Raw genomic sequence first — 12,000 nt, forward strand, 5'->3', positions numbered from 1 at the left:
TGCCCAGAATGAGCCATCCCAGCAGCAAGGGTGTGCTTCCCAGATCGCCGTCCCTGCTCTACCTCCGGCTGCCTCCCCAGCAGCCCCTGGCGCTGCCTGCCAGGTTTCCCTAGCAATGAGCCATGTCGTACGGCGCGGCGGCCTCCTCCCCGCGGCCTCCCCACGCCGGCCAGCCTCCCGCCTGCCTGCGCCGCCTTCCTCCACCGCCCGCCCCGAGGCAGCCCATGGCCGAACCCTGCTCGGCGCAGCTGCAGGGCGAAGCGGCCGCCTTCACCGCTGCGCTCCGCACCCTGGTCAACAACCCCCAGTTCAGGTGAGGGGCCGGGAGAGGGCTGCCATGCACCCCCACCGTGCCAAAGACCCCAGCACCCTCTTCCTGCTGCGTTCCCATGGCCCCGAGCACTGCCAGGAGGGTTTAGGGACAGCGGGCAATGCGGGGAGCCTTGGGCAGCTGCCAGGACCGGCAGGGTGAGCGCACACCCCAGGGCACCCCGCATGGCTTCTGCAACACTCCCCCCACCTCTGCACTGCAGAGAGAGCCCAGGGCCACACCGGTGCATCCCCCTGGGGTGGCCACCACCTCTCTGGAGGAGGGAAGGTCCCTTTGTGCACGTTGACCCTTTTTGTCCCAGGTGTCGTGCCACTGGAGCAGGGTGGTGTCCCAAGCTAAATCCTGTGCTGGGGCTCCTGCCCTTGCAAGGAGTTGGGGTATTGCAGCTGCTGTGCTCCCCAGGGGCAGCCAACTGTGCTCATCTCCTTTCCACCCCAGCTTCACCCATGCTTCCTTTCAACATCTCCAGCATCCCTGCACCCTGGAGGGAAGGTGGCAGCCCAGCTGGCCCTGCTTGCTGTGCACAGTATCCCTGACACCTTCTCATGGAGGCATGTGGAGCTGTTACCTCAGCTACCCTCTGCCTATACAGCACCTTCTACCTGGCAGCTGGGTGGCTGTGTGGTCCTCTTCTCACTCTTAATGCTGAGGCCTGACACAAATGTCAATGCTCTCTGAGGAAATCCCCAACTGTGCTGAAATTTTGGCCACTCAGAAGAGAAATCCCACTGAAAACTGCCCAGTCACAGCTCCAGGCACTGAGGAAGCATCTGTCAGAGCCTGGCCATCGCCAGACCACATCCTGCTGCTCATAGCATGTGTCCCACACCCTTTGTCCTGCATCCCTCAGCCCACATTGAGCAACCTTCATCCTGCAACCTGAAATGTGCACTCTGCATCCATCAGCTTCATCTTGCATTCTTCCTCTGGCAAGTCTTCATTCTACATCCTGCAATCTGCCTCCACATCTTGCATCCTTCGTTCTGCATCCCACATCCTGCAGCCTTCATCCCACATCCATTCTGCGTCCTTGCAGACTGCATGCCAGCCCTTGCATCCCATAACTGCAGCCTGCACCCTGCTTGCCCCACTTGGCCTGTGGGCCATAGCTATGGAGCAGTTCATTTTATTCTTCCTTGTAGTACCAGTCACGGAGAATCTATTGGACTCTGCTCACACTGCCCAGCACAGCCTAGCTGGGTGTATCCTGATACACATGTGGGATGGCCTTGGTGCTTTTCCCTCTGGTGGGCACATCGTCTGTTGGACACTCTGAGGGCTGAGTGGTGGGTTTGTGCACAGCTTTGTGGCAGCTAGGATTTGGGTGGCATGTCTTCTGCTCACTGCCCTGCTGGGATGGGGGAAGAGAGGAGGAGGGGATGAGGGGCTGGAGGGGCCATGGCTGCACAGCACACGTGAGCTGGAGAGTCCCTGCTCTTTGCCTGCTCCCTTTCCCCTGATCCTGCCTCCCTTTCTCGGGGCCATGGGGCTGAGGAACTGTGATGGGGTGGCTGTGGGAGACCAGTGCTCCAGTGTGCATTGCAGGCTGACCTGTTCCATAGGTGCAGAGAGGATCAGTGCCAGCCTTGCAGGCAGTGATGCCAGACGCATCATGTCCTTAAGCCTATGAGTCAGTGCCTGTGAGTCAAGGAGGCTGAACCTGGTGGCAGCCACGCTTTCCCTGACTTTTCTGTACCAAAAGAGAAAGCCACTTTCTCCAGCTGTCCAAGGCCTTTCCCTGCCCTGCTCTGTGCCAGCACCAATGGCTGTCTGTGTCTTTCAGAGGACCCACTGCTGGCACTGCTTTGCTGTGATGGACACCTAAGTAGTCCCTGCCTGTGTGCCCTGTCCCAGCCCCAGGGCACACCATCCCTCACTGTCCCCTCTCCCCCACAGTGACGTGACGTTCGTGGTGGGCCGGGAGCAGCAGAAGGTGTCTGCGCACCGCTGTGTGCTGGCGTGCCGCTGCCAGGCTTTTCGGGGGATGCTCAGCCAGGGGCTGACAGGCAGCAAGGACTCTACCAGTAACATCCCGTCCCAGGGCCCCTTCATTCTGGGCAACGTGCAGCCTGAGGTCTTCCTGGCTGTCATCGAGTTCCTCTACACCAACAGTATCAACCTCAACAGCCAGATCGTGAGTGGGGACAGGATTGTGGGTATGGGAGGGACCAGGTAGGGATGTGGGTGTAGGGGGTGTTTTGCAGCTCCTGGGGTGCCAAAGGTGGAGGGGATTCTCTGCAAGATGCTTTCTGGTTGGCTAACGGTGCAATGAGTGTGTGGGGTCTCAGCCCAGCACAGTCTACAGCGCCTTGTCCCACACATTTGCCCCAGCCTTGGGACAGCTGGCTGTGCACACCATGGATGCTGGGAACGGGGACAGCAGAGCAGGACACCTTCATGCACCCTCATGCGGCAGCCCCTTCCTTCCCCCCATAATGCCCCACTTGGGAGCTCCCACAGAGGCAGGAGGACACTTGCCCTTGGCCCCCAGGCTGCCATGCTTGTCCATGATGCTCACAAGTCTCGCTTGCCTGCAGGTGCTGGAGGTGCTGACCTCATCAGTGGAGTATGGCCTGCAGGACCTGTGCAAGGTATGGCCCTGTTTAGATTAGGGGTGCTCACCAACTGGCCCTATGCTGAGGAGCACCCCAAGATGGTCCCTACATGACTGGTGGTTGGAGGTGGCTCTGAGGACAGCAGCGTGGTGCATCACCCAGGTCCATCACAGGCTCAGCCCCTGCTTCTTGATCCCAGAGGGTCTTTCCAGTGGGATCCCCCTTGAGGGGGTGCAGCACCATCTGAGAGCCCCATATGGGCTGGGGAATCCCAGGGAAGGACATGGGGTCTTATGTCTCCTGTAGGCAAAGAGCAGCAGGAAAGCCCCGATGCCATCACCCGTGTCCTCTGGTCACCTGGCAGGATGATGCCTTAGGGAAAGCCCTGGTCCTGGGGAGCACTCAGCATCCCAGCTGTGTGCTGCCAAGGGGATGCGTTTTGGGAAGGCAGCAGGGAGAAAAAGGAGGACTGGAGGAGAAGGAGGCAGGGAGCTGGAGCAGCTCAGCGCTCGGGAGGGTGACTGGGCCACGTCATCAGAGTGATTCCTGAATCACAGCTCGGCTGATCGCGTGACCCGTCATCTCATGCTTGGATTTCCCCTCCCTCCTCGCTGTGCCAGGGAAGGACCTCTCTGAGGAGCTGAGGAACCACGAGCTGTCATGCACCAGGGTGGCAGGACAGGACCTGCCCTATCACCCGTTTAGGACAAATTCAGCTAAACCCCAGATGTGTCACGGGGCTGTCAAACAGCTGTCTGGGCATGGAAAGAACATAAGGAGTGTTGCATATAGGAAACCCAGTGCTCTGGCCACAGAAGTCCCACCCCACCATCCAGCAAATGCATTCTCGGGGGAGGACTTGCAGTGGGGAGAACCATAGAGGAGGGGTGGCGGGGGGAAAGGGGCTGTCCAAGAACAGCGGGGGAATCCCGTGGCTCTGTGGCAGCTGCAGGGTGACCTCGTGTCCCTCCTGCCAGTGACTCAGGGCCCTTCTGCTCCAGCTGACAGCTTCTCCCTGCATGTCACATCCCCTTGGGCTTCCCCAGGGGCTGTGACCTTTTTGCATGGTAGGCAGCTGAGATGGGCAGAATAGAGGTCCTGCTCCGCAACAGATGTGCCTATTGGGCTGCATCCCACCTGCATCTCCCACGTTTGGGCTGCAGCTGGACACGTTGGTCCCCCGGCAGTCACAGGCAGAGAGCAGATGGCAGGCAGGGCTGGGCAAAACTGGGGTCCCAAGTGCACTGCAGCTGGCACCGGGGCTGACCCCATTACAGGACATGGCTGGTGACTGTGGCCAGAATTATGTGAGCCCTCCTGGGGCTGTGAGGTCAGCTGGGGTTTGGTCACATCATGCTTGCTTCGTGGCTGAACCAGTGCCCAGGCTTCCTGCCCACATGCTATGCTGTGAACTCTCAACCCACAGACTGTAACTGTCTTACAAATTTCTGGGGGACTGGAGGTGCCTCCACCCCATGTCCTGGGGGTTCAGGGAATGCTGAGAGTCTTCGTGAAGGGGGATGACAGGACTGGGTCCCTGCTCTGCTCACTCTCTCCCCATTTGCCTTCCAGCTCTGTGTCAAGTTCATCAAGGACACGCTGAGCGTGGAGCAGGTCTGCGAGGCCCTGCAGGTGAGTGTGATCCCAGTGCGGACACAGAGGGTTAGAACAACCCATCTGATTTTGGGACAGGAGCTAGCCCGACCCTCCTGCTCTTGGCTGGATGATGGGACAGGGTTTTCCACCCACCTCTGCCGGCTCCTGGGCACATCTCTGCAAGGGCCACCAGGGTCACCACAGCCTGGCAGGGAAATGTCCTGGTGCTGTGTTGCCCCAAACAGGGCTGGCCAGAGCTTCCCAGTGCCAGCACCTTGCCATCATTCATTTGAAACTGGGAGGCATAGTGTTTCTAGGAGCTCTCACGGTTTTGAGGCCAGTCCCAAAACCACTGCTGAGAGTTGGGGCACCTAAAAATACCTGGGGGGTTGGTGGTGTCTCAAGGGTCCTGACACACTGCCTGGTGGGACCAAGGATGCTCCCCAGAGAAGGGGCAGTTGTTCCATCTCCCACTGTCTGCAGTGATGCTCTCAGGGTGAGATGCCATCGCTGGAGCAGAGAAGCTCTCACTGAACACGGTGCCAGACCACTGTGGTGTAAACAGAGCTAAAACTGGCCTGGAGGAAATAAACAGAAAACCCCAAAACCCCAGAACAAAACAAGCCTGAAGAAAACATCTCTCCTTCCCTCCCCACTTGCGTCATAGCTGGTCCCCTGCTGTGGTGCAGGGGGAGGTGATACTCGCCCTGCCTGTGCTGGTCCCGAACACCCTGCACCCGAGGGCTGCCAATGTGTGAGGACAGGGACATGTCCTCCTGGTGCCCAGATGGGCAGTGCCAACCCTGGGGTGAGCATTGCTGCCTAGGGCTGGGGAGGATGGGAGCACCCCAAATTCTTCCTGTAGTGGGGGGCTCTAAGCTGGCTGTGTGTCCAGGCAAGGAGCACATGGGGTGGGTGTCCTCATGTTCTCGCAGGGTTGTTGTCCCAAAACATGGCTCTTTAACCAATATGCATACAAGTCAAATTTAGCACACAGAGACCAGATAGCCTTTTATTACAGAGCTGTGCAAGCCTGTATGCTGAAATAAAGCCAGCTTGCCGGCAAGAAAAGTAAAAGGCATTATATAAAAAAATCTTATCACTATGTTCACACCCTAAGGAGCCAACCGGTTACACATTTGCATATTGCATTACATCATCCTTTTAGTCTATACTGAGTAACATTCAGCTAAAGGACACTTTATCCAACAGTCCTCAGATAGGTGTTAAAGCAAGACTCAACTAATTGTTTGGGCTTCAGAAGTTAAGCTGCCAGGTCAGTAGTGACCACAGTTCATGATTAGGTGTTTTGCAAGCCACTCTTATCTTCATTTTATAAGCAGACCGAACTAAAACTGAGGTCCTTTACAATTACTTGCTACAGAATAAGTTGCTCCTGTACCTCTTAAAAAAATCTATAGTTTCATTTCCCAGCTTTATTGGAAGCAGGGATCTGGTGGGGAAGCCTCTAAATTCACCCCCAGTATTCTTCATTCAGCGTTTCAGCTCTTTAGCAGCAGAACATCTGCTGGGGGGGGGGAAGGTCCCCCTTTCTTTGCCCCTTTAGCAGTGGGCTTTCCAATTTCTTTCTCTTTTGTAAGAAAACAACTCTGTTCTTGAAAGATCTTCACAAGAGAGCTTCTCACTGCAGTTTAGATACAGGCAAGACCACACAGGTGGTGTAATCACTAGTACGGAGTGGGAGCCGAGTTTATCCTGCAGCCAAGGGATTCGTGCAGCACAACGCAGGCCTCGAGTTTAAGTTGGGGCTGCACAGCACAGGTTTCTTTTTTGGCCTTTTCTTTCTTATTTTCTTTATTTTTTTTTCTTTCTTCTTTTTTTTTTTTTCCCATTTCATTCCTTCTGTTGTACAATTTATGTGCGATTCCAGTTAATTGCAATTAATTGGAGGGTGTTGGTCTGAAGTAGACAAGAGGAAATGGTCTCAAGCTGCACCAGGGGAGGTTCAGATTGGATATTAGGAAAAAATTATTCACAGAAAGGGTTGCCAGACATTGGAACAGGCTGCCCAGGACAGTGGCAGAGTCACCATCCCTCAAGGGGTTTAAAAGACATATACACAATGTTCTTAGGGACGTGGTTTAGTACTAGAGTCAGGTTATGCTGGGACTCAATGATTCTGAGGGTTTCTTCCAACCAAAATGGCTCTATGAATTGAACAACAGTCATTCCTTCAGCCCCATCTACTTTTTGCAATTTCTTATGGATGTCAATTAACAACATAATAAACATCAATCTATTATTTTCATTTTCTGGATCTGAATCAGGTCATATTCTATAAGCTTTTAAATACACCCCATGCCAATTTCACAACCACCAGAGCATTTAGTTTGCTTTTTCATATCTCCTGCTAGAGCATAAATTCCATGCGAATCAGAGTTTAACAACTTATGTTTCGTTGTGTTTTTTTAATTCTCAAAATTATTGCATAACAATAAGAACAAATTAACATATAGTACTGTACTTCATCTCACTTTTTGAAACTTCCAACATTAATTGTAACATAGTGCTATAACTTAGAATCCCATATTCAGACCTTTTTTCCTCATTATCCAATTCATACAAAAAGCACAATTGAGTACAATATCATTTCAAACTTTATTTCATCCCAAATTTACTCTAATGTGTAAGGATGCATCTTAAGGAGGAGCAAGATGGTATTTCAGTAGAAGAACGGATTCCCCAAACGGATTTCTTTTGGTACCAAATACAAATATGCAAATACTGAGCCTGCCTACACTCAGCTCAAGTTTGCCAACTCCTTCACCTCTACGTGCAGCAAGTCTCTCCAAACATGGTCCTCAATGGAGCCGACTTACCTGGAAACTTATTCCAAATACCAAGTGCATGCAACCAAATTCAGAGATGCAAACCAAATACTGATCTCAGATAGGCAAACCAAATACCAAGTTCAAAAACCTCCAACACCAAGTTCAACTATGCAAACCAATCACAATCACAGTTATTCAAGACAATATCTTGACCTTAGTATTGCACTTTTGAGCCGCTTACCGCTCAGCCAGGGAGAGGAACCGCTGGAGTCCCCGATCAACAGGTTGGGATGCACTGGGATCCAGTTGGTTCCACTCCCGGCTGGGTCAGTGAGCTGGACCAACAAGGCTCTTATCAGCGTCCCATCTGGGGTGCCACAACTGTTGTCCCAAGACGTGGTTCTCTACCCAGTGTGCACACAAATGAGCCAAATTTAGCACACGGCGACGAGATACTGTTTTATTACAGAGTTGCGCAAGTCTGGATGCTGGAATAAAGCCAGCGTGCCAGGCAGAAAAGTAAAAGGCGTTATACACAAAATCTTATCACTGTGTTCACGCCCTAAAGAGCCAATTGGTTAGACATTTGCATATTGCATTACATCATCCTTTTAGTCTATACTGAGTAACATTCAGCTAAAGGACACTTTATCAGTCGGTCTTAAGATACGTGTTAAAGCAGACAACTAATTGTTTGGGCTTCAGAAGTTAAGCTGCCAGGTGAGTAGCGACCACAGTTCATGATTAGGTGTTTTGCAAGCCACTCATCTTAGTTCTATGAGCAGACCAAACTAAAACTGAAAGGATTTCTATATCTTTAAGTTTGCAATTGCAGACAGAATTCATCCTTTCAAGTGATTACAACAATTCCCCCCCTTTCAAACTTACTTGTATACATCTATACATCTGTTTTCTAAATGCTTTTAGAGATTGCAACACAACACTTATCACACTTGCATCATAACATACAAATACAAGAACTGCTAATATGACCATTACAATCAAATTCTAAATCCACGTCCATCAATCAGGAATCCAGGACATCAGTCAAGAATCTATGACATCAATCATGTCCAAATTTCTTGAAATCTCTAAGAGGTATTGTTTTTCTGTACCTCACATAAAGACTATAATATGTTTCCCAATCTCCTCTAACTCAGTCCTGATTCTTTGAGATTGATCAACATTCAGATTAAGTGTTTTCCCCAAAGTAGTCCCAAATTATATTATTGAGAAGGAGTATTCCTAATATAGGAAGCCCTTTATTTGAATGTTCCAGGAAATGTCTGCATACCCAGCAATTGGTCCTGTCATCTACCCACATGGTGTTCTGGATCATCATAAAATGTACATTTTGCGTCCCTGGATTCTCCTGATTTAACAGTCTGTGAACTTACGATACCATATAAGAGGCAAATACTTCAGTAACTGTAATGCATGTTTAAGCAGGTATCTACAAAGAAAACAGGCTAATACTCATGCTACAATCAATAGTAATACATCCTGAATACCATTAAATTCTGTATTAAATTCTAGTTCAGTCCAAGTGCGGTTCGTTAAGTTTTCTTCTGGTTTTGTGCTAAAGGAGTGATCTCTTCTGATTTCTATCCAGCCTCTGTACTTTCATTTAATCTGGTGCAGTGGATCCCAGAATTGACTCCCTCGTGTTTCACAGCTGTGTTAGTTACCAACAATACCTTACAGGGCCAAAGGTTTGTCCTTCCAGGTCTAAAGAGAGACTTGATCTGCAGGTCAGAAGGGAGGTGCAGTCACAGAGGTCACAGAAGGCGCAGAAGGGAGGTACAGGCGCACCCAATGCCACAGGTGCTTTCTGCTGGATATACCTATGGAACAATGAGAAAGTATTTATCAAAGACAACAGCTATTCCATATGTGTATTCCATGTATGTTTGATCAGCTTTCCCGTTGGGTTCACTGAGTAGGGTGTCCCTTACAATATTTCAAAAGGACTTTTTCTCTTAGTCTTGAGGGGCTGCAAATTCTCAGTAAAGCGATTGGCAATGCATCTATCCATTTTACAGGAGTTTCCTAACACCATTTAGCCAATTGGCTTAATACAGATTGGTTCATTCTTTCTACCTTCCCACTAGATTGAGGTCTCCAAGGGGTATACAAATCCCATCTTACCCCCAGGAGAGTAGAAATGGCCTGTACTTTTGCTATAAAATGTGGGCCTCAATCTGACAAGATCCCATCTGGAACCCCAAACTTTGGTAGGATTTCACTCAGTAAGTTCTTTGCTACTTCCCAGCTTTCTTGGTCCATCATGGGGAAGCTTCAGGCCACCCAGAAAAGGTGTCTACTAATATCAAAATATATTCATAATTACTATGCTTTGTTAATTCAGAAAAATCAATTTGCCAATATTATCCTGAAAAATTCCGTCTTTTTACTTCCCCAGGTGGAGGCTTTCATCCTATCCTACAATTAATTTTACAACATATCACACCTTTTTTTCACTATTTGATGAGCACATCCTTCAACATTTGCTATCATAGCACCTGCCCTCACCTGTGATACAAATACAGTGATCTGCTGTCCCAAAGTTAGTTTCCTTGCTTCTTGAATCAACAACATGGTCACAGATTCCTGCCAAGCTTCTAATTCTTTCACCACTATGTTATCAAAGCAGGATGGTTCTTAAATCCTTGTGGCAAAGGGGTCCAGCAAAGCTGCGTCTTTCTTCCAGTGGTAGGTCTTTCCCTTTCAAAGGTGAAAAGCTTCTGGCTCTCTGAATCCGATGGGACAAAGAAAAAAGCATCTTGCAAGTCTAAAACAATAAAATAAACATTATTTCATGCTAAAGAGTGTATAGGTTTGGCGTTTCCAGGTGCACATTCATCACACTGATTAATCTCGTACCAACCGGTATTCCATTGAATGCCCCTTCTTTACTGACAAAGCAGGAGTATCATGTTCTGATCGGCATTCTCACAAAAGTCTATAGAGCATAAACTTGTTTGTGAAAGTCTTTTAGCCCCATCTAACTTCCGTTTTCATTAGATATTGCTTTTTTTTCCTTACCAGCTCGAAGTTCTGTTTCAGTTCTGCCTTTATCAGCTTTCCCAGCTACTTCAGCTGCCCGTACTAGCGGAAATACAGCATCCCAAATTTCCTTGGAAATGTCTTGCTCATATCACTGTTCTGACTGCAGCAAGTAGACTTGCACCTTCCAAGCATTTTTCTTATGGGAAAGGTGAAAAGCTCTCTGAGGTTAGCAACCTCAGGCAGGATTCATTCTTTTAAGAGATTACAACAGTGTGGCCTTGTGAGAGCAGTGCCAGGGCTCCTCGCCCACCTGGGGCTGCGTGACATCCTCAAGCAGCAGTGGAAAATCAGATGCTGATTTTGGGGCTGCCTGCTGCCATTGTGGGCAGTAGAGCCACCAAACCTTTTGCCATAGGGCAGGCCAGGAAAGGAGGCGACCTTCGTGCCCCTTCCCCACAGCACTTGTACTGTGGCACTCCCGCACTGGGATTGTCAGCTCACCTGTGTCTCTGAGAGTCCCTCGGGGCTGTGTCCTGTGCCTCTGTAGGGCTCTGGGTGTGGGGTCCTCCTGCCCCGAAGACCCTTGCATGTGTCTGTGTTGTCCCACAGGCTGCAGTGACCTACGGGCTGGCAGACCTCCAGCAGCACTGCCTGGCTTTCATCGAGGGCTGCACCGCGGTATGGCTGTGGGGAGCATGGTATGGGGAGCACTGGGGGACACAGCATGGGGCAGGGGAGTGGCTTCACTAAGAATGAGGTGGCTGGAGTCTTGGACAGGGGAGAAAAGGGAGTAAATGTTTGGGGAGAAGATGCTGGATGCCAGGTAAAGGCTGGCTAGGGGGTACTGGGGTGCCAAAGGTGAGGGTCCAGGTGGGGGAATGATGGACGGTCAGGCAGGGATGGCACCAGGATGGGTCTAATGGCCCATGGATGTGGGGGGGGCCAGTGTGGGGTCCTGGTACCAGCGCCCTGGTGCTGCGGTGTGTTGGCAGGAGGTGGTGCGGACACGGGGCTTCCACGAGCTCTCCGACACGGTGCTGGCACAGGTGCTGCGCAGTGACCGCCTGGCTGTGGATGAGCTGGACCTGGTCCAGGCTGTGCGGGAGTGGGCGCACGTCAGCTCGGTGAGTGATGGGTGGAGGAGATCGGTCCTGGCTAACACCCCCAGGCAAAGCCACCCAGGGGTGCTCAGACCCCACCAGCCCAGGCAGGGAACTCAGGCACCCTGTCCCTGAGCGCAAGATTGTGTGATGGGCATCTGGGTTCCCCCTCCCCCAAGCACCCCTGGTGCATCACCAGCCCCATCTGTCACATCCCATAGGCCGTCTTGGAGCGCCCAGTGCCTGAGGTGGCCGCTCTGCCCGTGCGGGAGCTGCGCCTGCCCTTGCTGGCACCCAGCGAGCTGGCAACGCTGGAGAGCCACAACCAGCGGGATCTGCTCATCCCGGTGAGCCGCTGTTGCCCCTCGGGGTGCCCTGGCTGGCCTGCAGGGTTGGAGGATGCTGCAGGGCTAAGGGGGATCACGGTGGCCGTGCTGATGGCAACATGCCTGTCCCCATCCCCACAGGTGGAGAGCATTGCAGCAGCCTGGCGGTCCCACGCGCTGAAGAAGGTCAGTGGAGTACCCTCCCACCTCTACCGGCCCCGGTGTGGCACAAAGCCCCGCGACCACCACCGTCACCTGGACCCACACACCAAGTAGGAGACGGGAGCTGAT

General features: G+C 51.6%; 1 protein-coding gene across 1 annotated transcript; it reads left to right on the plus strand.

Annotated features, from left to right (window-relative positions):
* Window positions 1-203: 203 nt before the first annotated feature.
* BTBD19 (BTB domain containing 19) lies at window positions 204-11,985 on the plus strand (the record flags this gene model as incomplete). Its single annotated transcript, XM_080349275.1, has 8 exons — window positions 204-313; window positions 2,228-2,465; window positions 2,869-2,922; window positions 4,459-4,518; window positions 10,893-10,961; window positions 11,276-11,407; window positions 11,605-11,730; window positions 11,851-11,985. Exons 1-8 carry the CDS (start codon window positions 225-227, stop codon window positions 11,983-11,985), a joined length of 903 nt encoding a protein of 300 aa, XP_080205401.1. The 5' UTR covers window positions 204-224.
* Between the last annotated feature and the right edge of the window lie 15 nt (window positions 11,986-12,000).

Source organism: Nesoenas mayeri (assembly GCF_963082525.1).
Source record: "Nesoenas mayeri genome assembly, chromosome: 8".
Classification (NCBI taxonomy): domain Eukaryota; kingdom Metazoa; phylum Chordata; class Aves; order Columbiformes; family Columbidae; genus Nesoenas; species Nesoenas mayeri.